General features: G+C 38.5%; 1 protein-coding gene across 15 annotated transcripts in view; it reads right to left on the bottom strand.

The window, feature by feature from the left end:
* Positions 1-27,907, bottom strand: part of CYRIA (CYFIP related Rac1 interactor A) — a 62,152-nt gene that overhangs the window by 5,572 nt on the left and 28,673 nt on the right. For 4 of the 15 annotated variants that reach the window (XR_012586349.1, XM_074581892.1, XM_074581891.1 and 1 more), the window contains exons 4-12: positions 16,728-16,807; positions 16,462-16,541; positions 5,600-5,721; positions 4,573-4,678; positions 3,376-3,512; positions 3,213-3,290; positions 2,823-2,939; positions 2,648-2,727; positions 681-807 (exon numbers count right to left, since the gene is read on the bottom strand). Coding sequence is in view for 14 of the 15 variants with exons in the window: in XM_074581892.1 (XP_074437993.1) it covers positions 681-807; positions 2,648-2,727; positions 2,823-2,939; positions 3,213-3,290; positions 3,376-3,512; positions 4,573-4,678; positions 5,600-5,721; positions 16,462-16,534 (840 nt within the window). In the remaining variant the exon portion in view is untranslated. The remainder of the gene's footprint in view (positions 1-680; positions 808-2,647; positions 2,728-2,822; positions 2,940-3,212; positions 3,291-3,375; positions 3,513-4,572; positions 4,679-5,599; positions 5,722-16,461; positions 16,542-16,727; positions 16,808-27,907) is intronic. The other 11 variants (XM_074581896.1, XM_074581894.1, XM_074581889.1 and 8 more) reach the window with 3 other exon arrangements.

The following is a 27,907-nucleotide window of genomic DNA, read 5'->3' on the forward strand; positions in this document are numbered from 1 at the left end:
AAGTAGGTTCCTCTTGCAAAGGGAAAGACTTAGCTTCTTTTTTCCATGACTTACAGTTTATTTCTGCTGAAAGACGTGGTGCATGAGATTTAGGTTTGTAAAACCACGTAGCCCAAATAATAGTACTTTTTTTTTGTTTGCAGTATCTCAGACGTAAAAATAACGTTGATTTCCCTGTGACTGGCGATGCCAAAGCTAAAACTGAAGGCTCATTATCAACATTACAACAATAACATTTCAGTTCTGCTACTTCAGATCTCAGACAAAGCAGAGACAATGTGGAATATCTGCTTATTTACAACAGAACTACTACCAAAGATGAGCATTTCAGCATAAATAAATTACATGAGTAATAAAAAATTATGACCTTATGAACTTATTCGAGGGTAAGTGTAATACAAAATTATTTCAGTGTTAACCATGAAGTTGTCAGGAAAGCAGAGCTAACAAAGACAAATGAGTATCTGTGTCTGGGAGAAAATACAAAGAAAAGAAGACTGATCCTTATTTTGATTTCTAACAAGCTGATCTATTAAAATATGCAGTTGAAGATAATTTCTGAATTTTGCCATTCAAAAGTAATTACAGTAATTTATACAAAGGCATAAGCTTGGGCTGAAAAAAAACCTGCAGACTAGTATTCTCAAACCTACAGATCGTTAAAGAAAAGTCACTCTTACATCAATCTTTGATGTCTTTGAGAAAGCTCCCACAGGATGAACGTGATCGTACAGAATAATAACTCCCACCATTACTCGCATGCAGAACATAAGGGTCTCTTCACTGGTGAATCGACTCCTGTACTCGCTGGAAAACAGAACAAAAGAAACAAACAGTCGACTTTTTACTGGAAAATTTTGCAAGCTAGACTATGAACGCATGAAATCTGAACACTGTATTTTAAGGTTGAAGATGAATCTTAGTAAGATTTTAAAGATCTTTGAATTGTTTAAGTCTTTGTTAATTTAGCAGGAAGGTTAGAAAGCAAATAGATACGTAAACCCCTTCTAACACCCCTCCAGAGTTCGGATCCTCACTTCAGCAAAATGTCTAAGACGATGGCCGCACAGAAGACTTCCATAGTATCATGGAGACTGATTGTACTTCTGTTTAATCTTAGAAACCGGAACCTCAGAACACTGGGACCTCAAAGGAAAGCTACTCTTTTTTGCTTAAATTCCTACTTTGAAACAATTAACATTTAGGTGGGGACTAATTTCAGCAGTTAGTAAGTCCAGGGCTTCACTCAGGTGGGTCACAGTCACTGCTATCTCTCTCTCTCTCCCCCCCACCAATTCCCTAGGCAACTTCAACAGCCCAGCTTCACTAACCATCTAAAACGTGGAGGCCCACTAGAGAGGACTGGACCGAACTCATTCCAAGGAGTTTTTCTTTGACTTTTCAATTGCAAACCAAGAATATGGATGGCAACAGTTAAGACAGCCTCTATCAGCTCTAATCCCTGAAACCATCATCAGAAAATGAAAAATGAACTATAGCAGAGAAATCCTGAAAAACAGAAATTATCACCATTTTTCTAGCAAATATCATTTTGAGTAGAAAATACATAGATTTGTCTACTGTCATTCACTGGTTTAATATAAAACTTGATTTTTTCACTTAAACATATCATTAAAAATACTAAAATCTATACTATACTACCTGTCAGTTTACAATAACTTCGACTTTTATTCTTCTGTTTAAATAACACAGCACCGTAACACAAACAGACTTAAAGGCTACATACATTTTGATGTGAAAATGCTTGATTATCGCACAATTAGAACTAAATATCAGATAATCTTCTGGCAGATCACTCACAACTTTCTGTTTCTCTACTTTTGCCAAAAAATGAACTGATACCTAAGGCTAGTTTTCAATGACTACTTCTAAGATGTCCCTGGATTGTGAGATGAGTTCCACCACCTACATACACTTCTCCAGAATTTTCATAAACAAACACAATAACCTCGGGAATTTACCCTTTCCATGGCACCACGAACAAACAATTCAAAGACAGGAAGACTACCTCGGCTCTATCTTGTATGTGTTTTCCACTCAAAGAGATATCTAACCTAAAAAAGACTTGACTAAATGCATAGCTAAATAGTAACCCCACTGGCTATACCAACTGTACAGTTTTCATACAGCTGAAGTTTCTCGCATCCAGAACAAGATGGCTGCATCCAAAAAGATCAACTCAAAGGATCCTCAAAATAGTATCATTTGTGAGAACGCTACTCGGAAAAGCCAAAATCTTGCCCCTTTAGTGTGCTAATAACAGTGGCATGGGCAATCAAGAGACAGTAGTTGGCCTATGGCCCTGGTGAGACAAGACACAGACACCGAAGCCTGTGAGTGCATAACATTACACTTGTATTTTAACCTTTTGTGGAAATACAGGCTGACCTTGTAAGCTCTCCCTGACAAAACTCAATGCTGATTCATGAAGAGTATCATAAGGTGGTTAAAACAGGAGGCAAGGCTTTCTAATACCACGTCACACTGCGTATACAAATGTGATAACAACTTCAGGCAAACATACAGGATTTCATTTGGAAAAAACCTGTGTTTATCCCAGGTGGCTACTTAAAATACAATGCAAATTCTATCATGCAAGAAAAACAAGATTTAAGGTAGAACTTACGGTGTTTCCAACATGACTTTACATACACTAGCCATAGTACTTAGACAGTCCGTTGTATTTTCAATTGGTAACGTTTTGTTCTAGAAGGGTTAAAAACAGACAACGTTCAGTAAACCATCTTGCAAAATTAAAATCACGAATGTCTGTGTTAGACCTTTTCTCCCCCATTACCTACTTCTGACACAAAATGTGTAGTTGCGTTACTGAGCGTTTTCAGCATTGGTGTGGCTTCTGCATAAAACAGGGACATCCTATTGGCCATTTCATTGTTTACTTCATTCTCAATGTCTAGCTGATGAGAACATGAGAAAAAATAGTCAACAAAACTCTTTAAAATGTTGCCAGCAGCAAGATAAAGACACAGTACATGCTCATGTCAGCAAGCAGACTGTTGCACAAATAGTTCCACTCTAATCACTTCATCCGGACTGCTGATTAACTCTTGGCGTGAAGGAGAGAACATGACAGCGAGCAAATCAAAAGGAAAAAACACTACCACTAATGGTATAAACGCATAGTAATAAATACCTCAGTGTGAACAGCAGATCAGATTTTATTTACTTACGTGCATGTTGTTTATTCTGTTGCGACTTATTGTCCGCCTATAATAACTGAAGTCATTCTGAATTGCTGGGTTTCTCATCTGAGAGGAAGACAAATAGGAAAGAATCACTTTCCGTTCAAAATACATGCAAAAAATTCAGGAGGTATTAAAAGATTTTATTAACCTTAAGTTCATCAAAACGAAGAGTAAAATGTAAGATTTCTGCAAACTCTTTCGCTAGAGCCTGTTCCCGTTCCAGGTGCTGAGTTGGAGTATAAGGCGGGCACGTCAAGGACTCCAATAAGCTCTGCAGGGCCTTCTCTGAATAAAAATCAGAAGCACAAATTCTATTCAGTCCACACTATGACAAACCTTTAAGCAAGTATCTAAATATACTTTGCTTGAAGGGAAGAAACCCTCTGAACATGCAGAGCCTTAACAGAAATGCTTTTTCATACGATTCTAAGGTGAGAAACGTTAGTCAAAGAGACCTGCCTCTTCGGGCTCTCTGCCATTTTCTCTCCGTTTTGTATCGCTGACCTCTTTTCCCTTTATATCACCCTTTATCCGGGTTCCCTACAGAAAATTCTCGAGAAAGCATTTTCATTGCATTCAGATATTCAACTCTTTCATCTTTCCCAATTAGCCACCAGCTCAGTACAGAGATTATTCTGGCATCTCTGTTACTAAAAGCGCCCTCTTAGGCACCGATAGCAATGTAATTCAGCTCCCGCGGCTATAATTACTAACATAACTCAACAAGAGAAAGACTCAGTAAGCAGGATGGTGTAGACGAATTCCCTTGCATTGGGAGCTCTCCCACTTTATACATAAATTTTTGCATACTGGTTCTCTTCCAGAGTCCTAATTCAAGGAGTAATTACATATTTTTGGGGGTTTGTAGGGATGACAAATCCAGTGTAAAACATGCCCAACTTCGGATTTTCAGCCTGTGAGAGAGTTTATTGACACCCTTCTCCCTCTGTTATCCCTGTTTTTAAAAAGTCTCAAAATATTATTGGTTTACATTCCTTTTAAAACTCGGAAGGATCCAAATCACAAAAAATAAATTGCATTAGTACCATATGGACCAGTGGAGTGCAGAAGAGTGGCAGGCACCAGAGAAAAACTTCATCCATTCTTTGCTTGTACTCTATTTAGATAATGCAGATTTATTTTAAGTGATAGACTGCCAAACTAAGATAAATTTGAAATTAAATTAAGATTAAAAATAGGCCTTGATAAACGTAACTACAGTTAAATGTCTGCTGATATCAAACAGAAAGAATAATAACCGTTTAAAAGTCTGTGGAAAAAGAAACTTCCTACCTCTTTATATATAAAGTAGCCGAATGAGCAGACAGACTAGAACAGGGCTCACCTAATCTGAGTGAAAACTCATAAAAGCGCTTCAGCCTTACAACCAGAGGACATACTGAATTCCATGCTTTTTCTTGCAACTGGATATCATTGGGGTTTTGTATTGCCTGAAATGAAAATATTACTGTAAAGAACTGTGGTCCGTGAATAACAAGCAAAAGATGGTTCGGAAGTTTTCTAGTTCACCATTTTAGAAAGTAAGTATTGTGAAACACAGAACAATTACGAGAAATTACATTGCGCAGGAATAGGAAATTAGTGAGTCAAAAAAATACCATTTTTTTCCACCTTCCCTTTCCCCTTGTAACATAGTTATTTAAAATTATTCATTCAAATGCACCACTGACACACAGGAAATATGTTTTAACACGTTATTTGGGGAAAAAATATGTCAGAAACACCAAGGAAGACCTTTTATATGATTACAGGTTACAGAAATAGCCTTTTTTTAAGATTCCGATGCTCTTGAAATCTTCAGGTTCTTAAGTAACCAACAGCTCACAGTAACTGCAAAGCTGATGCAGGCAAAGATTTGGTCAGTTGAGCCAAATTCTACGTTACAGTTCAGAACTGTACTTCAGGACCAATTTCATAGAGTAAGATGCCTGCAAAGTCGATGTAAGGTTATAATTTACTTTGTTTCATTATTTCACTTACACAGAAGAACAACTGTTTTCAACCTTTTTAATAGTGCATTTCTAACATCTGAGTATTACTTCTTCCATGTCCTCAACTTTAACTTCTACCATAAGATATATGAAATGAGGCGCATGAAATGCTGTTTCTCAAAGTGAAAAATAATTACTAATAGTAAACTTAAGAGAAGTTCCAGCAGCCACCATTTAACAATTTGACATTAGGGCTTTATATTCAACATTACACCTAGGCTGTAACAGATTTTGTAAACACAATTTTAATGAAGATTTTCATATCGTTTCATAGAATGTGCTTGGATACAGAACAGAAGCGAGGAACACATTGAGTTTTGCTTGATTCTGCTTCCAAAAAACTGTCATTAACAAACGTACATCTCTAATTTCTTGTCCAGCTCCTTTGTAAGCCTGAAGGTCTGCAAGCATACTTTCCGAGTCCTGTAAAACTGCACTGATCTGATTCCATACCTCCCTTTCTCCATCTGTGGGCTGTGCATCTAAGAAACAGAAAAGCAAAATGCACGAAGTCAGAAGGTAGCTGCAATACAAATGGCAAGATTACTCAGTTCTACTTAATACATTATATTCATATCGACTATGCATAACTCCATTCTCATGTGTTTTTTTAAAATACACAATTATCCTACACTGCCATTCTGCTAACATTCAAGTTTTTACTTTCTATAGCAAAGAAAAAAAAAAAGCAGTGCAGTTTTTGTATGCTCTGGCTCATAATACCTCTTCTAAAAACATTGGATCTTAAAGTGAAGCAGTATCATAAAGCAATATTATTAGAATAGGATAATGCACCAGTCCTTTAGTAAAAATGTCCCTCTCTTTCATCAGCTCCACAGTCCCGATTACAAAGAATTGTTCACTCTTCTTGCAGCTTGGGGATAAAATCAGGCCTTTCAGTGGATGGAGCAGTGGGATATTACGCCACTTTGACTTTCCTCCAGGCTTCCCTAACCAGGGTAATTTATTTCTCCTTTTGTAAAACACAGATACAGTACTGTTAAAAACATTTTTCTTATGTATGTCAGAGATCATTCCTGCTACTAAAATAAATCCAGCTCTGTCAATGATGAGTTTTCAAGGTGGGAGTGACCTGTAGATCTTTCTTGTTCAGAGAAATGACATTTGAAGTAGATCAATTTTCCCATTCAGATCCCATCCGATGGGATTTGCACAGCAGTGTGACCCCAGGGAGTGATGTTATCCCTAGAAGATCAACACGTTAGACAAGGTAGAGATCTTCTCCCTTCTTTTGCTTTAAAACATAAAGCCAACTGGCACTGACTAAAGACTGGATGACCTATATATAGAATTGTAGTCAGTATCTGTAGAAACAATCACATTTTGTGCTGATTTTGTCTGGGGCAGAGTCAATTTTCTCCATAGTAGCTGGTATGGGGCTGTGTTTTGGGTTTGTGCTGGAAACAGTGTTGATAATACAGGAGTGTTTTAGCTACTGCTGAGCAGTGCTTACACAGAGTCAAGGTCTTTTCTGCTCCTCACGCCGCCCGACCACCAAGCGGGCTGGGGGTGCACAGGGAGCTGGGAGGGGACACAGCTGGGAGAGCTGACCCCACTGACCAAAGGGATATCCCACACCATATGGTGTCGTGCTCAGCATTAAAGCTGGGGGAAGGAGGAGGAAGGGGGCACATTTGGAGTGATGGCGTTTGTCTTCCTAACTAACAGTTATGTGTGATGGAGCCCTGCTTCCCTGGAGATGGCTGAACCCCTGCCTGCTGATGGGGAGTCGTGACTGAATTCCTTATTTTGCTTTGCTTGCATGCGCGGCTTTTGCTCTACCTATTAAACTGCCTTTACCTCAACCCATGAGTTTTCTCACTTTTACCCTTCTGATTCTCTCCCCCGTCCCGCTGTGGGGGGAGTGAGTGAGCGGCTGCATGGTGCTTAGTTGCCAGCTGAGGTTGAACCATAACACATTGTCCCAGCAGACTTCTAGAGACACAACTTTTAATTTTTCTTTTTCTTAAACTTGTATTAGCTTTTAACAGAATTTTAATGTTTTTGGAAGAAAAAAAAAATATCTGAAAGTGAATCTTAGGACTTAAGGACTACTTGTTTTCATTAAAAGCAATGAGATACCTACAGTTCAAAAACTCGCCGATTAGGAAGAGATACTTTATACATCTCTACATTAATAGACAAGAAATACTAAAATAACCTTTCCTATTTAGTTTTCTCACTCTCTTTAAGAAATGAGACACAGTTTCCCACCCATGTATCAGTACAGGATTCATTTACCCACCCCGCATTAGAAACAAATGAACCGGTTTAACTTGGAGAGTCTGGAAAGAGCAGGCGTCCTCAAAGCTTCCCCATGATGTTTTGGGTTAGGATCATTTGCTTAAATGTGTCACCTACGGACCTTACACCAACCAGACACCAATGGCTGAGACTTATGTATCCATAGCTCTGAGGCAACTAATACTTAAAATGTTTTCTATATTCACAGGTCACCATGAGTCCCATGAGACTGGGCACAGGAATCAATACTGATCTGACGTTTCCTTTTATTCTGTAAGTTTTCCCTAATCTTGTTTAAAAGACGGAACGAGTAAAAGTCAAAACAAACTGTGCTTACTCAGCTGGGTTTTATATGCAAAATACTTCGCATAACTAAAAAATTCCACCATCCTCCAAAAAGCGAAGGGGAGTAGCACCAAAGGGAAAAACTACCCCAAACAGGAAAACTCCAGCTGGGACACGGCTGTTGAAATGAACTATTAGTCCCGTTAAGTTTACAGTGTCGCTGACTGGTTCTTTCCCCAAGCTGCAAGAAATCTCAGGTACACGCCGTAACAGGTGTGTCACCTTCTGATAAAGGGGGGAACAAAACAGTAAATGCTTCGGAGTTTAACGAAGAAACTAGTAATCTTGTTGAACACTTACATACCATAAAACAACAGAGAAAGAAGGTAGGAGTCACCTATAAATCAATATCTATATTTTAATGGCTAAATAAAAAATTAAATAACATTTTCAGTGACTATTAAGACACAAAAGAGAATAAGTAATTTATTAGTACAGTTCATGAGTGTAAAATGTGCACGTTCAGGTCACCTGAAGCAGGGGCTGGTTAACAAGGTATTTCTATGTTACTTTTTCCAATTTATTTGCTTTAAAAAACATTAGCTCCTGATAGAAATGTAACACTATAGACCGCTCAGCACTTTGGGACTTAAAAATGACCGTGACTAACACCCTTTATTGTTGGTCTTTCTCCATTTTTCCCAATTCAACTTGTGGAAATTGGGGGAAGGTTGAATGTTTGAAACCAACCGAGCTTTCCGTAGTATCCCAGCACGTGGGGAAGTAGGAGTAGGAGGAAGGTAGGTGGGTGGAAGAGGGAAAGAAAGGGAAGGGAGAGGGAAAGGGCTGCAAAGGCCACAGAGCAACAGGCTTAGCTTGCGTTTGCAGAAGCGGTTCATATTTATGGTGGAAGCGTTTAGCTTAAAAATAAAGGTAGGGAGGATGATTCAGGCTTTTTTAAAAAAAAAAACAAAACATGCATCTTACTTATGAAATATATGTTATGCGAACAGATGTTCTGATAAGACCATGTCCATGTTTCAAAAGGGATTTTACATGAAGAGCCTGCCAAAAATGGTCATCTAAAAAACATGTAATCAATCACTTTGAAAAAGATTTCATCTTGCTGTCAACAACAACAGCAGCAGCAACAATTAAAAGGAATATAGACTTCTTCGTGACAGATTTTGGCTTCTCAAATTGTTTTTCTATCCAATAATACCAAAGCTTGTGTCTCTGTTCTGAGAAAAAAAATGCCATTTCTGAATCACAGCGTGGAATCACTGCTTGGCAGTGCTCACCTCTCACCCCACATCGCCAGAGAACCAGCACATGCTTAAGTAATTGGAGCCCATTTATAAATAAATCCGTAGCCACCGACTAAGCCACATTGAATGTAAGCCCTCTGAATAATAAGTTACCATAATCACTGGACTTACTGCATTTCAAGTCTGAGTTTTTACAGCACCCACACCTTCAGAGTACGCTGTCTTTAATAAGACAAAATTGGAAACTTTTTCACCCAAGTGTTTCCAATATGAACCTTAAACCTGACAACTAAATGAATCCTCTGTTATATTAATTCAAGAGTCAAAGCAGGCTTTACTCTTCCATATATGGATTCTACCAGCAAATTTTCATTTAGAAAGCAAAAATTTTAGCTCTGGAGAGAAATGCAATTCTATTGGCTCTACGAGACATATCCAGGATATGACAATTCATCCATTCCATGAACAAATGCCCTCTTTCAATGGTCTATTCCATGTTTTGGATGGGGCTTCAGATTTCATTAAAAAAAAAAAAAGGGGGGGGGGGGGAAGCTGGACCAACTACAATACATTTGTGGATGCATTAAATATTTCAGATGCATGGTGGGGTGGGAGGGTAGAATCATCTTTTTTTTTTTTTTTTCCTTAGAAAAATACCCATCGTTTGTTTCACAAAAACCGTAACAGCACAACGTATCTGCCTTATTCTTCACCAAGTGCACGTTAGAAAAAGCATAGAAACTGCTATGTAGGTAAGACATTAGTACTCATAGGACAAGATTAAATGTAAAAAGAATGGACATGAAGCCTTGACCAATACAAAATCAAGTATAACAATATCTCAGTAATTAATTTTATGAGTTATAACAATATCTTAATAATTAATTTTAATGAAGAGATACCAGACAGTACTAAAAGAAGTACTTCCAACCCACACAGCCTTCCTGTGTCTGAAACGCAGACCAAAAGCACAGCACTTTATTCCACCCTTGCTCAAACAGGCTGCAGGTTAACAGGATGCCCACTGAAGCTAGTCAGTGGTTGCATTTCAGTGAATGTGGAGTCTTATTTGTAAAAAACATCATAGCCATCCGGCCTTGACAGCCCTGAAAAAGAATAGTGAGTAAAACAAGAGGTACTACAAGCCGTTTTCAGCTTTTCTTGCCCTGTTCCACTGCTGAACACGGGCAATAACTCCACCAGCCACTGACAGCAAGTTAGAGACCGGTATAGGTGTTTTACTGTATCGTGCTAAAATCCTATTTCAGTTTTCTCATCATGACAATGATTTTTCCCATTCCAATCTGGGACAAAATTAGATGAAAAGCTAGTTTATGTCCTTAGAAAAGACAAAAGGCAGTACAACTGCAGTGAATAACATATTTCAGAGGGCACCAGAACCTGCTACACTCCATATATTAAGAACAGTATTAGGTAGAAGCACTACCCTGCCCAGCCTGTGCTGGGTTTTTGAATTTCATCCTTTCTAAACTAGCTAGAACAAAGTGAAGCTCCCTAAATTGTTAATACTTGCTACGGGCATGGTGCTGTGCCAGGGATATCAGCTCCACTACAGACACGGAGTAGACAGACTTTCTCCAACTGAGCCATAGCTTCTCGCGTAGGGCACTCTCTGCAGCGCGGGAGACAAGAGTTTATTCTCCCACAGGCTGGATACAGGCCTATCTACAGCCTTCCTGCCTTTGGAGTAAGGGTATTAATTAATATCCTATTACAGAAAAAGTGGGAAGTTGTTCTGCTGCTAGACATGTTCTAATCATATACACTTTTAATCATACATGAACAATGATAACTGAAAATTTCATTAATCTTTCAGGAGATGGGGGGAGGACATCCTAGAAAATGTGTGTCCTTGATTCTTGGGGGTGTGGGATTAAATTAGGATCAAGTAATGAGCCCACCCAGCTAACATTTAGTAAAAAGGGGCACCTGCTCAGGTTAAGGTTTATAGAGTTTTGTCTTATAAAAAGTATTTGTATCTGAGGAGAGGATGGGACCTCCTGATAACCTATGAGCTTTAGCCTTTTAGGTTCAAAGCAAACAGTTGTTACCTCAACCTTCAAATTACTTCCAAGAATTCCTGTGGAATTATTTGTTTACTTTGCCTGAAAAAGGCCCTCTATGGGCAGGAGTAATTTGACAGTAGATTTTCTGCAAAAAAAGAACACTTGTACGCTGCTATGGAAAGAGCCTCATGTACCCAGAATTCATTTACCTGTGACTAATTTAAATAAGGTCAATATCTAAAGAACAAAACAGTTCTTGAGCTGAGAAAATCCATTTGACTCGAGACTGGCCAGGCACTCACTCTTCCCAACATTATTTTTGAGTTGAGAGCTAAGAAGCAATTAAGGCAAAATAAGTGGTATATAATCAAATCCAATATGTAGCAGTTTGAACAAGAATAACCACACCAAGATTCAAGTGTAAAATAGCAATACAGTTCACTTTCTAGGAATTAAGAGATCCTTTTCTTTATTTAAAGCTTTCAGTCAACCTTAAAAAAAAGAGTAATTTGGCTGAATGCATATAGTTCACATTTCACCTCAAATTAAGAAAGGCTTTTTTTCACTTGCACAGGAGAATGCTATTCTCCATAGCACTTGCTGAAGTTACCACAGTTCCCATTTCTCCCTCTTTGCTTTCAAGGCTGGACTGAATGGATCTTCAAATTGCTACTCTGCAAAAGATGCAGAGTAACTGCCTAACTCCAAAATGATTACCGGAGAGCAGACAGAACCGCTTTTGCTATACAACATTAACTGAAATTAATGCTGGATTCAAGCTTTTTCAAGTATGACCATGGAGTTATGAAACCTGGTTCCCAGTTTTGAATCAAGAATAACGCCAGTAGAAAGGTGTCATAAGAATTGCAACTGATGATATAGACAGCTGCAGAAAAGGGGAGTTTTAAACTTTTTTTTTTCCCCAGCCTAAAATCTTCTGGGCAAAGATTAAAATAGTTATTTAAAGAAAAAAATGGAAGGTGAAATCTTGAAACATACTAATTTCTTTTTCTTTCATGATTCTTTCCAATTTTCAAGTGCAGCACAAGGCAGCATTTGAATTAGGTGAGAAAACATTTTTTTTTTGAAGTGTTTCTGTTTTTATCTCTCCATTTTTTGAGACCTCAAGTATTGCATAGAAGAGGTGTATTGGAGGGACTAAGGCCAATTATGAAAAGAACAAGTTGGTAAAAAACACAGAAAAGTGAGAATGGAACTGATGAAAAGCGACTTAATAATTAAATATATTTTAAAATAAACAAAAACCCCCTCATAATGGCATTTTTCAAAAGATGCAATACAAAATGTCCTCCTCAAAATTTTCATCAAAACATAGAATTCTGACCGGGAGAACAATAATTCACAAGAAAATAAATTAATTCCTGTTGCACAGAACAACTCAACCTTGTAACACAGTGCCTGTAAAATGTGCATTAATTAAGGATACTAAAGGGAAAAAATAAAATAAAAATCTACTACGCTGACCTTACTGTGTAGCTTCAAGACTGACCTAAGATATGTAAGTCTGTACCACTGCTTGCCATCTTCTCCTGCATTTCTGTTCCATTCACATGTCACTGCTGGGGCTCTTCCAACCATGGTGTCATCCGCATCACCCTGATCTAAGTGGAGGAGTATTTAGTAGGTGGGGGGAGACGGATAAAGTGGTAGTTTGGTGGGGCTTTTTTTGAACAGCTAGTTCTTAGCAACTTCATTTTTCCACATTGCTATCTGTACTGGGTTTGCACCCAAGGTTTTGGTAGCTGGGGGGTTACAGGAGTGTTTTCTGTGAGAAGCTGCCAGAAGCTTCCTCCATGTCTGATGGAGCCAATGCAACTGGCTCCAAGACGGACCCACCGCTGGCCAAGGCTGAGCCCATCAGCAACAGTGGTAGCACCTGTGGGATAACATAGTTAAGAAGGGGGGAAAAACTGCTGCCCAGCAGCAGCTGGGAGAGAGAAGTGAAAATGTGTGAGAGCAACAACTCTGCAGACACCAAGGTCAGTGAAGAAGGAGGGGGAGGAGGTGCTCCAGGAGCTCCACCAGAGATTCCCCTGCAGCCCAAGGTTAAGACCACGGTGACGCAGGCTGTCTCCCCGCAGCCCATGGGGGTTAACAATGGAGCAGATTTCCACCTGTACCCCGTGGAGGACCCCACACCAGAGCAGGTGGATGCCCAAAGGAGACTGTGACCCTGTGGGAAGCCCACACTGGAGCAGGCTCCTGGCAGGAACTGTGGAGAGAGGAGCCCATATTGGAGCAGGTTTGCTGGCAGGACTTGTGACCCCATGGGGGACCCACACTCGAGCAGTTTGTTCCTGAAGAACTGTAGCCCACGGAAGGGACCCACGCTGGAGCAGTTCATGAAGAACTGCAGCCCATGGGAGGGAATCACATTGGAGAAGTTGGTGGAGGACTGTCTCTCCTGTGGGAGGGACCCCAGGCTGGAGCAAGGGAAGAGTGTGAGGAGTCCTCCCCCCGAGGAGGAAGGAGCAGCAGAGACAATGTGTGATGAACTGACCACAACCCCCATTCCCCGTCCCCCTGATCCACGCGGGGCGAGAAGGGAGAGAAAAATCGGCAGTGAAGTTGAGCCCAGGAAGAAGGGAGGGGTGGGGGGGAAGGTGCTTTAACTTTTGGTCCTATTTCTCATTACCTTACTCTGATTCGATTGGTAATAAAACAAACTCATTTTCCCTAAGTCAAGTCTGTTTTGCCCATGACAGTAATTGCTGAATGATCTCTCCCTGCCCTTATCTCAACCCACGAGCCTTCTTTTTTATGTTCTCTGCCCTGTAGAGCTGAGGAGCGGCTTTGGTGGGCACCTGATGTCCAGCCAGGGTCAACCCACCACAGTTATCATTCACGATGGGTGCAACCATGTGTCTGTACATTGCAATTCCAGCATAAGGCTATGAGACTATACCGCGAAGCACCACCCATGGGATGACCCCTTTGAAGCAGCACAGATCAAATCGACTGTCAAATGAATTTAACGCCTGAATGTCCTTTTCCCACTTTCTTTGTATAAACAATTATATTACTTTTGACCAACATCAGCCCATAAAGCCTCTGATTTTTGAGGCATGGAGACAGATTGTATTTGTTCTACTCCTGCATATGAGAAAAAGGGCAGCTTCTGTTTTTTTAAGCAGTATTTGTGCAGTACAATGTACGCACAGCAGGAAGTAGTATGTCACACGCTTTCCTTTCAGGTACAATACAAAAATTACCAGGGCAGGAGTATCCAAAAAATCTGTAAACATTTCATAAGCAGTGCTGATTACTTTGAGATTTCAGCTTTCCGCCAATGAAAAGTGCACAAAAACCTAGAAAGAGCAATATCCTGATGCGAACAATGAAATACAGCAAACACATCAACTTGGCATACCCCTCATCCTCTGAATGGCCAACTCTAGTGGCCATTCATGCATGAACTCCAACCTAAAACTGAGACCACAGAACGTCTCAAGTCCAGCGAACACACAAGCAGGCTCTTACTCATGTCCACTAACTAAGAGTGTCCTTTTACACCATACAATGGCTAATTAAAGGAGACCAAAGCATGCAATTACAGGCATTTTCAGTCACATCCCTTTGACACAATACAGATTTAGTGCCATAAAACCCTCCAAGACTTTATTTCACAAGTAAAAGATTTTAACCTGTCACTCAGGAGTATCAAACTCACTGCAATTTGGAGCTGATAGTTCTGTGCCTCTCTAGGTGGATGTGCCTGACTAGTGTGCGCACGTGTTTGCACTAACCACCCGTCACCTCCCATGGGAGAGGGAGCTTCATCCCGTTCACTTCTTGGCAATGCACTTATGGAAAAAAAAAAAAACACAACAACCTTTGCTGCCAAGACTCAAATAAAACAGGTATTTTCCCCTCTTACCACCCCTTCCACTCCACCGAGGTTTCCCACTGCCAGACCACCTGTTTCTGACAAGCCTGGGTCAGGAGAACTTTCTTACCATCCAGGACATGATGGGGCTGATCAAACCTGGGAGCTCAGAGCAGCTGAAAACCTTCACAATAGCTTGGCAAAGCTACAGAGCACTACTGAAGCACTCACAAAGTTGATAGGAAAAAAAAATACTACGTGGTGGTTTGGATAAAGGTTTGACATCCCAGGTTTACAATGAAATTCTCAAATGATATAGACAGAAGAGAAAAAGGGATACACGGCTCGCAGCACCTTCTCCTGAACCCAAACTAACCAATTAACTTTTTTCATGATTTAAAACTGATTCTTCATAATGAGGTAAATAAGATCTAGATAAGAAGATTAAGATATGTGCAAAGCTACAGTCATACACTCTAGCTCTTATCCAAGAAAGCATGTTTGAACAATTTCATGAGATTGAAGTATGTGTTTAATTGACTTTTTGAACCAGTGCTTCAGAGTGCGTACACACATAGTGCCTCATATCATGCCAGTAACTTTTTTTCAGAAAAATAATTCAGGAATTAATGATTCAAGAGAACTATTTCAAGGTGATAAAACGTGTGTCTAATCACTGAAATTCTCTCTTAAACCATGGTTCAAAACAAAGTTATTTTAAAAGCACTGGCTTCTCTCAAAACATTTTGTTATTTATTTATTATTTCTTAGAATAAAGGTATTAAAATACCACACACTGTTAGCATTTTAAATAAAAAGCATTTCACTTAAGTGGTGGAGTAGGATTAAACCCATATTTAAGGATTTGATGACCAGTTTTCAAGACAATGTCTAGAAGTACATGCAGGGAAACTGTAACCACCAAAAGTGAAATAGCTTTGAATCAGATATAGATGTGACAAGGAAATTAGAATGCGAAACACTGTTTTGCAGAATGCGAAACACTGTTTTGCAAACTGATAACCATGCAATTAAGAGAGATGCAATCAAGCATATACACTTTGACCACTTCATTATTTTTTTGAAACTATAATAATCCCAGTTACATCATCACTGAACCAGGCAAAAACAGTGCCACCTCCACTGCTTATCTTTTTTCAGCTTTTTATTTCCAATATATATTTCCATTCAAGGAAGTAACATAGACGGGTTTTTTTTAACCCTGATTTGTTAAAGAAAGCTGAGGTTGAGTTCATCCATATGTAAATTTAACAATGGCTCATAAATGTTTTGAAACTAATTCAAGGTAAGGTTTGACTTCCGTATCTATCATTCTGCCCCCTTCTCTGCTCAGAATCAATTTAAATAATTTTGTGTGGTTTTATAAATATCAAAAAAGCCATATTGAACTGAAGTGTAATTTGATTTGTTTGCAAATCCCTTCTGAATTGCTTTATGATGCGTAAGCGCATGCAGTTTATTAGGAAATAATAAGCAAAGAAGGCAAGCCAGGCAAGAAGCTTTGCTCACTTTCAAAGTCAAGGAAAAAATTTGGCCCCTGATCAAGCTCTGTGCAAGTGAGAACTTTTAAAAGATTTCCCATTTGGTTCCTGAAAAATAGAAAAGGAAGAGAAAAGGAGTCCTGAGTAAGCAAATGATTTTCGCGACAAGGACTTGGACAGACTGGTTGTGCTGGAAAATACACACTGCAAGCAATCAGATTTTAAGATTTTCCTCAGTTTGCTGTTAAGTCAGGAAAAAGATTCTCTCATTGTCTTGTAATTGTTTGAACTTACTTTCAAAATCCAGGAAAAAATGTGGATAGTTTTCAATTTCCCTGGTAAGGACCTTAAGAAGATTACCCATCCCAGCAAACCTAGTAAATGCAACAAAATCGTAAACAGTTACATACGTAAACTTAGAATACTACAACTAAGGGCTTGACACAGTCTGCATCGAATATTAAACATTATGGCAAGTTCTGGACCATGAGAAACATTTTGGTCGTCAATTCTGTGATATTTATGCATGGGGACAGAGAGAGTAAGACCTTGGATGAATACAGAAATAATTCTATTCAGCAAATTGGAAATTAAACATCAGTATAACATCACGAAATACAGATATTTATGAGTTTATTACTTCGCAAGAGAAACAAACTCAGAACAATATCTGTATTTGTAAATCCTCTGTTTTGCTGGACTCAAGATTACTGAATACCATTCCAGTGTAAAAAAAGAGGTCTTAATCCTTGACTTGGATTCTTTAGCATAAATCCATCTTATTTCACAAAAATAACTCAATTTAAGAAAAAAAATAATCTAATTGCTTCTAATCAGTAAAGCTTTATAAAATATTACTATAAAAATCTATCAGAAAGAAAAGCTAAAGAGCTTGCTCCTTTTAATTTTTAAAAATACATGTATGCATTTTTGGAAATAGAAAAAAGGAAAAGAAAAAAGAAAAGAAAAAAAAAAAGAAGAGGGACAAACTCTATCTTTTTATCTATTATTCCTAGATTTTATCATCTTGGAAATCTTTGCATTTCAAGTCATGAAAAACGCCCAAAAGTAAAAATATCCAATGCTCAAAAAAGCAAGTCTCTATGGAAGGCAAAAAAAGGCAAAAAGGAAGGAGATTTGAAGAAAAGTTTTTTTACCTGTACAGTCCTTAGGAAGATACATTACTCTAAAACTACGTACAAGTACAGCTTTCTTGGGCAAACTTAAACTATCTCTCAGAAAACGTAAAAATTAAACCATGAAAAGCACATAGAAGGATAAAGAGGTCTGCCTGGAGGGATGTAGAAAAATGTAATTTTAGATTTAAAACTCAGATTGAAAACTGATTTTTGCCTCAAAGATAAGTATTCTCAGTACTCTAAACCTTGGGGGGCTCTTGGGGCTCACATCTGATGCTCATCTATTTTTCAGTTTAACTTTTTTCCCACTTAAGAAAACAGACCACAAAAAAATTATTCTAAGCATGTACATGGCTGATACTCCTGATGAGGAGACAAAGGTTTTTTCAAATTTTCCCCCAAGCACTAGAGAAGAAAAAGTATCACCAACCCTAATTTCTATATGCATATAAGGGATATATTCTATAGCAGGAAAACCTAGGAAGGTAATGGAAGGATTGAAGATTTCAAAGCAGTCACAGTGATTCCATAAAATGATAGAAATTTACTCAATAATCCATTCAGAGCATGCAGCTTCACGTGAACCAGGTTTTTGTTAAAGAAATGGTTTTGTTTTGCATTAAATACTTCAACATTTTCTCTCCAGAACAAATCCAGTGAGCAGACTGTCAAGCCCTTTACAATTAGTAACATCTTGCATATACAACATTGAAACATGAAGAAACATTCTCCATTATTCATAAAGTTACATACACTTATATGCAGGAAAAAAATTTACAATTTTACTTTCAGAACAAGATCTGCACTGTATGAACCGAGTCTGACTTTCTGATTAGCCTACAAAGGGGAAAAACATGCAAACAAAGCAAAATACATTTTATACAGCATTAAAACTTGTATCTTCAATAATTTAACATTTTCATCACACTGGTATAATACATTTTATCAGCATCATGTAAGAGGAACAAGATAATGTGCATACACTTATTTTCCTTTTCATCACCTTGAAAGAAATAATGTATTTTATTATGAAATACTATCACAACCTAAATTACTGACTCAGTTCGGATTCTTCGCTTTCAACTCGTTTTAAGCCGTATCTTACCTCATTGCCTTCGATCTTCAGAGAGTATCCAAGCATTTCTTCTACTGCCCAAGTCAGGACTGCAGCCCCAGACCGGTTTGGTCGACAGCATCCTTCCAACAGCGGGAAAGCTGCTCCCTTTGCCAAAAACCCGAGGATACGCGCCCGCATCTGCATCGCGTAGCTTGAGGCCATGTGCCCAAGCTCTGGTTTCTGAGCCTTCTTACAGAAGTACAGCACATCATGGCTCTGGAGATTTCTGAGTATTTTCCCTGAAGTTTTACTATATTTCTTAGCTTTTTTTTTTTTTCCCCATTTTATCCCCCCCCCCTTCAATCCCTGTGTAGAAACTGATTCAGCTATTTAGGTCACAAGTATGAAACAAGAACCCTGCCACAAACTTTATACCCATCTTCACAGTATTTCAGCCTCTAGTTTTCCAGCGATCTCGAAAGCATTGGTTTGACACTATGTATTTCCAATGTACATCAAACCAAAAAATAGCAATATTCAACATCAACATCTAGAAATATGGTTCAGGCAGCTGCTAAACACGCTTTACGATTTGAAATCATTTCTTTACCGTTTCCTAAAAACCAAAACTAAAAGCTAGATCTATTCCAAGAAACTTTCACTTCAAACTGTAACTCATCATTTAACACTAAGTTTTTAACTCCACGTTAAAAGGCCAGCCTTCACCTTAATGGAAGTGCTAATAAACATAATTCCTTGCCCCAGATTGAATTATTTTATTCTGTATAGCTTGCTGCTTCCCAGTACTTGGATCTTCCAAACTGTCTTTCCCTGAAAACTCTAATAAAGTATTCCAAACCTCAGGAACGGCAAGTCACTTCCAGGGTAATTTTTAATGAGATTTCAAACTAACTAATGATTTAAATTCTGAGCAGGTCAGCATATATACTGTGGTTGCAACACGAATGCAAATAAACGGCTGATGCACAGAAGCAAATCAGAAAGGTTTAACTTAAGAGCATAAAATTACATTTCATTAAATTGAAAAGCATTTTATTTTACTTATTGTTAAATCAGTTTAAATGTTGAAATGAGCCGCAATGCATGTATAAAAATATTGCTGTTGCAGCACTCCTAAATGATAGCAGCTTCTCTTACGGGATCTCCAAATTCCTGAAAATTCCAACTTTTAACAGTACGCTTTAAAAATGATGACATGTTGACATGACAACGATGTTTGCGTTTTCATGTTTTCTACTCTTTTCCAAACCATTAAAGCTTATTGCATAAGCATATAGAAAATACTTTCTAGGCTACTGTTGACAGTTTAAAACTCATTACTCGATTTTTCATGCTCAACATTTAATTACTGGCACACTGACATAAATAAACTGTAAAAACAGTAATGAACAAGAATATTATCCAGCAGCCCATTTAAAAATGTTGAGCCTTTAAAAATAATAACACAGGGTGGCTTTCTAACATACCACTCTGTTCCTAAAATGTAATTAATTTAGTTTTGACATTCTAGAGGCATTATCTAGAATGGGAAAATAAATTCCTTCTCCCCCATTAAACCAATCAATTTAATTTTTGAATTGTGAGAAATAAAATACTACCCACCCAAACCAAATCAAAATGCAACCCTTCAAACCTGCCATGGATTTTATATACATATACTGAAATATATACTTATTATATATTGAAATCCAATTTTGAAACTTTAGTAAATGTTCACAAACTGAGTATTATCAACTAAATACTGCACGTCCAAAGCTAAGTATCCTGTTATTTAACTCTTCTTTAAAATCTTTGTTTACACACTTTTTTAAGCAATTATATAAATTTGAAGTGTGGAGTTTTGTACTATAGTTTTAGCTATAGTACTATATAAATTGCTAGAGAAATACTACTTTATTTCCCCTTCCTGACAGGACTAATTTAATCAGTACAAACTCAAAACCATCAGCATCACTGTAGTAGCTACACTGAAAGTTTAACACACAGACAAAGCATCTGAACCTCGTGCCAGTGAAAAAGGAGACGTTCACCAGCTCAACCCTTTGCTGCTCATTGGTGCTCCCTTGCCAGATACTATTTCCTAAATCTGGCCGCTTACATAAACATAGTTTAAAAGGCTTTTGTCAAAATGAGCTGGATTAGCAAGTAACTACTACTTAAATTCATTTAGATCATCCTAAAGGAGGGACTCTTTATCAGGGAGTGTAGCGATAGGATGAGGGGTAACAGTGTTAAACTGGAAGAGGGGAGACTTAGATTAGATATGAGGAAGAAATTCTTTACTGTGAGGGTGGTGAGACACTGGAACAGGCTGCCCAGGGAAGCTGTGGATGCCCCACCCCTGGAAGTGTTCAAGGCCGGACTGGATGGGGCTTTGAGCAGCCTGGTCTAGTGGGAGGTGTCCCTGCCCATGGCAGGAACAAGATGATCTTTAAGGTCCCTTCCAATCCAAACCATCCTATGATCCTAATGCAGTTGGGCTGGGAGTGTTCCCGTGAGCCGATCCATTAGGATTTTCAGGAGAAACAGAGACTCCCAAATTCAGGAGTGATGATGAATGATGAGGAACGGTAACTTCTAATGGCACACCTACACAGGTGGAGACAGGCATCCAGTCTGCAGTCTGAGGGAACTGTACTGTACTAAGCACATTACCACCATTAAAGCAGTAGAACTGACCTTACTGCATAAATTATTAACTGTGGTTTCAAAAAACCACCAGCATCTGAACCCAAGATGAACTCTCAGATCAAAAGCACGATTCCAAATTGTTGCGATATTCACCTATAAAGTTTGCTGAGGAGCTTGTAAGGAAACAGCAGGAGTGGAAGACTCAGAAATAAAATAAAAATGAATGAAGAATAAAAAAATGCAGAAATTTCTTAACAATGATAATTTATTTTGTTTTCTGAAGGAAGCCCTGTATCACTCACTCTTTTTGTTTGGGAGAGGAAGGAAAATATAAAACATCATCTTTAATTGCATTTGCCCACTCTATTACTAAAGTTTTTGCCTTTTTTTTTTCCTATGCAATACACATTAAAACCCCCTGATCTCTTAAAGTATTTGTGTAAGACTAGCTCCAAGAAAACTGGAATGCTGCAGTGCTTGGAGCCATCCACAGAGGGAAGGTACAGGCAGAGACTGCTTTCACAAGGGTTCCCCCCCCACACATCCCCTACTTATCCCTCTCACCATCAGTATGGGAATTGAGCTCTGCAAGGGTCAAGCAAAAGAATGGATATTACCATAGGTAAGAAACCGGGAATACTGTTGCTGTGAAAAGCGTAGTGCTGGAGTCAGGAACAGTCAAGCATTTTGATTCCTGTTCACAGCAATGCCGTCACTGGAGTTAGGGGTGGGGTTATGTAGACCCCAAAACAGGAACAGCAGCTCTGTCATTCTGCCCAGATGTTCGTCTAAACTATTCTTAAAGCTCTTCAAAAAGGCCTTTAAGCTCAATCATGACAGTTCATGTTTTATTATACCTGACCAGTCTCACTGCCCTTCTCTGCAACCTCTCCAAGGGGTGCAAATTCCAACGGGTCACTCAGCTCTCGGTACAGTGCTCCAAACGCACCTGAGTATGGTGTCAAATATAATGAAGGAATTGCAGAAAACTGTGCTTTACATGTCCCTCAAATATTACTTGCACAGTCTTATTTTACCAATTGCCTTCCTTTATGCGTTTTGTCAATTCATTAGTCCTGCTTCTATACAGTACCTTTTATATATCTTCATCAAACTCCACAGTAGAGGTGTTTTGTTTTTTTTTTTAATCATCTCTCCCTTTTTCTTGTAGTTAAGAATATTTTCATGGATATGGTAGAATTATTATCTTCAGTTGTTTTACTGGTAAATCTTTAAATTTTATAAACTGTAGTTGCATTGATTAAGAAAAACATATCAACTGATGTTTAATAGCCTCAGTTTTGCAACTAGATGTTAGTTTTGAAAAGTGGTGTTATTCCTCTGTGGACTTTATTCTAGAAAGAAGCATAAGACTGTATCATTATATTAAGAAAACAAAAGAGTGAAAATAGTCATATATTTGTGTTTGAGATGCTAACTGCAAAAAACCGCCAAAGATATTTCCCAGTGAACTACCCACAGTATTCTCTACAAGGCATGGATAAGGGAAAAACACATCCAAATTCTTTTCAGAGGGCAAGCTATATTAATTTTCCAGAAAAAAATAAATAATCAAATTATCCCCAATGTTAGGCTCTAAATACTGCATTTATAAGATTTTCATAATATAAGCAATATACTCGCAGAACAAGATACACCAAGAAGTGACCCACACACAGAAGCGATGAAAAACCAGTGCCACGCATTCCTTACACAGGTGAAGTATAAGCAGACTAAAACACTCCAATAAAACTCAAACGCAAAAAACAGACGTAAAGAAGTGAAAAGTGGAGTAGGAGAAGAAAGTTGCTTAAGGTGAAAATAACCCAAGATAAAAGAATCCTTTCTGCTTTGAACAATTATTTTATTACAATTCCTAGATAAGCAACGCTTCAAGCCAAGAGCTTTTGCTGTTAACTGATGCGCAGATTGCAGGACACAATTAAAACCTACAAAAAAGGTGAGGCAAGTCAAAGGGAGTTAATAAATGGTTTGTAATGACAAATACATTTTTCACTAATTATAAAACATTAAAAGAGCTGGCCAACAATATTAGTATCCATAGCCCCAAGGATTAAAGATCTTGGCTCATGGTTTCCCTAAAATCAAAAGGTGAAATAAAAGAAAAAAAAAAGAAAAAAAAGATTACCTCCGATGAACTTATAACTTATCCAAGGGGGATATTTTTCTACATGCCAACCCTCACACCTGAACATACTTTGAACAGAACTCCTATCTATTTTCAAAGTGCATAATGTCAGAGGAACCATCATGAAAGGATGAAAACCAAGCAACCAAAATATCTGCATTCTGATTCATGAGTCATAATAAACAAAAAAAAAAACCCAAACCCCAACAAAAAAAGTAGAATGGAAGTAAATTAAGTAATTAGAATGAAATTATATTTGAAATTAAAAAAACACTTCTGTACTTTGATCCTTCGACCTGAGTGTACAGTAACTACAGTAACCCAGTTTGCATAGGGCATCGCATGCACAGATGCTTATACAGAAAACAGGGACGCAATTTCCCTGCACAGGATAAATGGAGCCTCTATCAGCGGATCCTGTTCGGTAAGCAAAGCAGGATGCTGGTGTTTACCAAACTGATAGATGGGAGAGAGATATCTTTAACAGAAGCAGAACAGGTTTGACTAGTTTAAGTGTTTCTTCCTTTGAACAAAACCACTTCATTTTTTTTCCAGGTGGAGTTTGACTTAGTTCTTCTGAACTCTTGTAAGAGAAGAGCAGCCACACCATCCTTTTCTGCTTAAAATTTCCTCGTCCTTGCCTTCTCTCACCCAAAATCATAGTGAAAAAGGAAATAAACCATCCTAGAATACACTCAAATTTTGGAAATCTAAGGACTTGGGAATTTGAAAAGGTATCTAGTTTCAACATTTGTGAATATAATGAGTGAAAAAAAATCTATTCTAGAGCATATAATATTATTTGACACAGAATCAGAAACAGGACTCTCAGGTAAAAAATCAGGAACAGAAAAAAATGTTGCTGGTCCTTTCTGCGTGTTAATGACTGCCAATTATTCAGCCTTCTGACTATGCCACAGAGTATTTTGTACTATGCTCACAGAAAATCCAATGCAAGTGTCTGAAAAAACAAGATGAAAACCATCATATTCCAGTTCTTCGCGCAACTCTGGTAAAGACCTTCCTCAGAGTGATTTTATTTGTGCCAGCTGATAACGGGAATAAGTCTTTGCATGTTAATTTTTCTTTATCTATTTTACTTTTGTTTTTAATACATAAGTGCCAAAACAGTACATTTAATCTCAGTCAAGCCAGGCATAAATCCTACAGTGACTGGATTTCTTACTGCATATTTGCTACTGATCTGCTCTGAATGCAGCAGTATGTAGGACATAATGCATTTTGCCAGCTAAATTTGTATTTCTGGTTTGGTAATAATATATAAGATGCAGATCCGAAGCAATCTTTACAAGTATTCTTTTCCAGAAAAGGGGAGAGAAGTCAAACAATATCTTAAAATACTAAGCAGACAATTAATTCTGATCAAAGAAACGTATCGACATTACTGGAATTGCGATAGCTGTGGCTGACTATATGTATCAATAGCTCAAGATTTGAGGAATTAAAGATGAAATGTGGATCTTTGTAGGGATTAGTTGCTATTAGTTTAAAATACTTCCACTTGTGTAATAGTGGTCTTATTTCATATCTCATTACACAAAATAAGAAAATTTGCTGACCAGTTTGCATTGCAATGCAGTTGATGGAAATAGCAAGAGTTCCACTAGGAAAAAAGAAATTATTCAAAAACCCACTGTAAATAAACTGGAGGATAATACATTTTTTTTTTTTTAATTTAAAATTTCAGGAAAAGATAAAAGAAAAACTTCCTATGTGTCTCTGGGTGAGGGTAAAGGAGGAAAGAACGGGTATCATCCCCAGACAGCAATTTGAGAGACCACCTAATCCTAAGGAAGTGGTAAAGAAGGTTTTGCTGAACTATGGAGGCATCTGAGTAACAGAACTGGGGAAGAAGCTTGAGGAGCGTTAACAACCACGTACTGTACAAGCTCCTGGAGTGATAAATGTTCTTTCTACAACACAGAGGAGTTTGCCAGAGGAATGGCTATTTTAGACTTGTTCAATAGTTATGGGGAGAATTAACTGAATATAAGGATGGAAATACAGGAGAAATTAATTAAAAACAGCAGAGGTCACTAAACAAGAAGAAAACGTCAAACTAAAGATCATGATTTCAAGAAAAGCAGATTCAGTAATGTCATATATCTGGAAGAATTGGTCTCTTGGAAAGTTCATTTAAGGGATAAAGGGAGTGCAGGAAACTCAACAGTTATGAAAATACAGAATAGGTTATTCCAATGGACAAAGTAGATAAAATGAAGACTTAGAAATCAATATGTCTGTAAAAGCACCCAGAAGAATTGCAGGAAGTAAAGAAATATGTAAAGGAGGGAGATTTGACAAATGACTGAAGATGAGAAAAGAGAAAGTGCCGTAACACCAAAAATCTGACAAAGGAGTTGTCAGTGGTTTACCGGGAAAAGAGGATGGTATTTTTAAACAGTATCTCGTATCTGCTGTATAGCTCTCATTTTTGTTCAATACTTTTAATTAGTGACAGACAGAGAAGAAGGAAATACCTTTTAAAAATATGGACTAAGCTAGAAGGGAATTAAAATATTCTGGAAAATAGGATCATAATTCAAAAATCACTTTGATAAACTGGAGGTACTAAGTAGAAGAAATTCTGTAAATAAGAATGTAAAATACTCCACTCAAGAAAAAAAACAAACAAATCAATCCCACAAATGCAGATGGACTGGTAAGCAGAAAGACTAAGAAAAAAAAATATTAATTTTTACATTGGACTATAAATTAAACATAAAGCAGGTAAGAAAGTCGCTAAACTCCAGAATTTTTCAAAAAATTGCTCTCAGTGTCAAGTTAAGGGACAAGGGGACTGAATACTGAACAAGAACAAGTTTTCTCCGAAACACTAGTCTAATCTGTAATTATGCAGGAGTTACAGAAAAGTATAAATTCCAATAAAACGCCTCCTTTTCTCTTAATTAGCTTTATGTAATATTTTAATCATTTCTAATATTATTTTATTAACTCCTATTCTTTCACACTGGACACTCAATTCATTAAAAAGTACAGGGGCAGACTGGGACCATGCCATTTTTCTGCAAAATAGCCTGCCTTGAAAATGGCATGCAGTTAATAGGCAAGCACATTAGCCTTCTCAGTGATGAAAACATAAAGAGTTTCTTAATTCTGCATTGTGCCTAATACTTTAAGAAGCGCAGCTCCTAGTAAATCTATTTTCAAGTACTGTGTTTTATTTACACAGAATACCAAAGAAGCTTTTGTGACCCAACATGAGCTGCTAAAAGCCATTACAACTTTTTCCGGTATGTTAAGAAGTCCGATATTTGCCTAAGATGACAAGTAAGGAAGGAATACTGTGGATGGTGCTGAATTAAAACCATCCTTAATTAATTAACAATTAGATTTCTTGTATGTGTAAATGAAAATTAAAATAACGCAATGACCCTGTCGGGCTCCGCAGCGATTAATCCAAATGACTACTGGAAGCTAGTCCTAATTTAGCAGTGAAATTTGCACAGTAACTTTTTATTAAGACAATAAAATTGATGCGCAGTAGCGACTTTACACCCTACTCCTGCTTTGCTATAAAATCTGTTTTTAGCTAATTGACAAACTTGGGCGGCGATGAATCACGAGCCCATTGTACACCACTTAATTTATGACGAATTAAAAGGAAAAAACACAGAGAATTGGTTCCACTTTGCGGTGAGCGAAGCTAAAGGCCGGCACAAAGGTGGGCGCCGTACAGCTCCGCAACGCCGCCGGGCGCACTGACCGCGGAGGAGACGCGCAAAACCCGCGGAGCGGCGCCCCTTCGGCGGGGGCGGGGCCGGGGGGGGCCCGCGCTGGGCGGAGCGAGGCAAGGGCGCCCCCTGCCGCCGCTCGGCCGCCGCCGCTTTTCACACAAAGCCGAAGGAAATTCACGCTCTAAATAAAAACTGGGTTAATTCCTCCGAAATGCTTACAGCCTGCACGCCTCGGCACCCCATCGTGTGGGCTGGAAGGGACCTTTCGGATCCTCGAGTCCGACCATCAACCATCACTAAAACGTGTCCCTCAGCACCACCTCTACCCGTGCCTTAAATACCCACAGGGATGGTGATGCCACTGCTTTCCTGGGCAGCCCGTTCCAATGCTTGACAACCTTTTCAGTGTAAACATTTTTCCTAATATCCAATCTAAACCTCCCCTGGTGCAACTTGAGGCTGTTTCCTCTTGTCCTAATGCCTGTTACCTGGGAGAAGAGACTGACCCCCACCTGGCTACAGCCTCCTTTCAGGTAGTTGTAGAGAGCGAGAAGGTCTCCCCTCAGCCTCCTCTTCTCCAGGCTGAACAACCCCAGCTCCCTCAGCTGCTTCCCCATAAGACTTGTTCTCCAGACCCCTCACCAGCTTCACTGCCCTTCTCTGGACCCACTCCAGCACCTCAGTGTCTTTCTTATAGTGAAAGGCAAAACTGGACACAGTACTCCAGGTGGGGCTTCACCAGTGCTGAGTACAGGAGG

The sequence above is a fragment of the Larus michahellis genome, chromosome 3, assembly GCF_964199755.1.
Source record: "Larus michahellis chromosome 3, bLarMic1.1, whole genome shotgun sequence".
NCBI lineage: Eukaryota > Metazoa > Chordata > Aves > Charadriiformes > Laridae > Larus > Larus michahellis.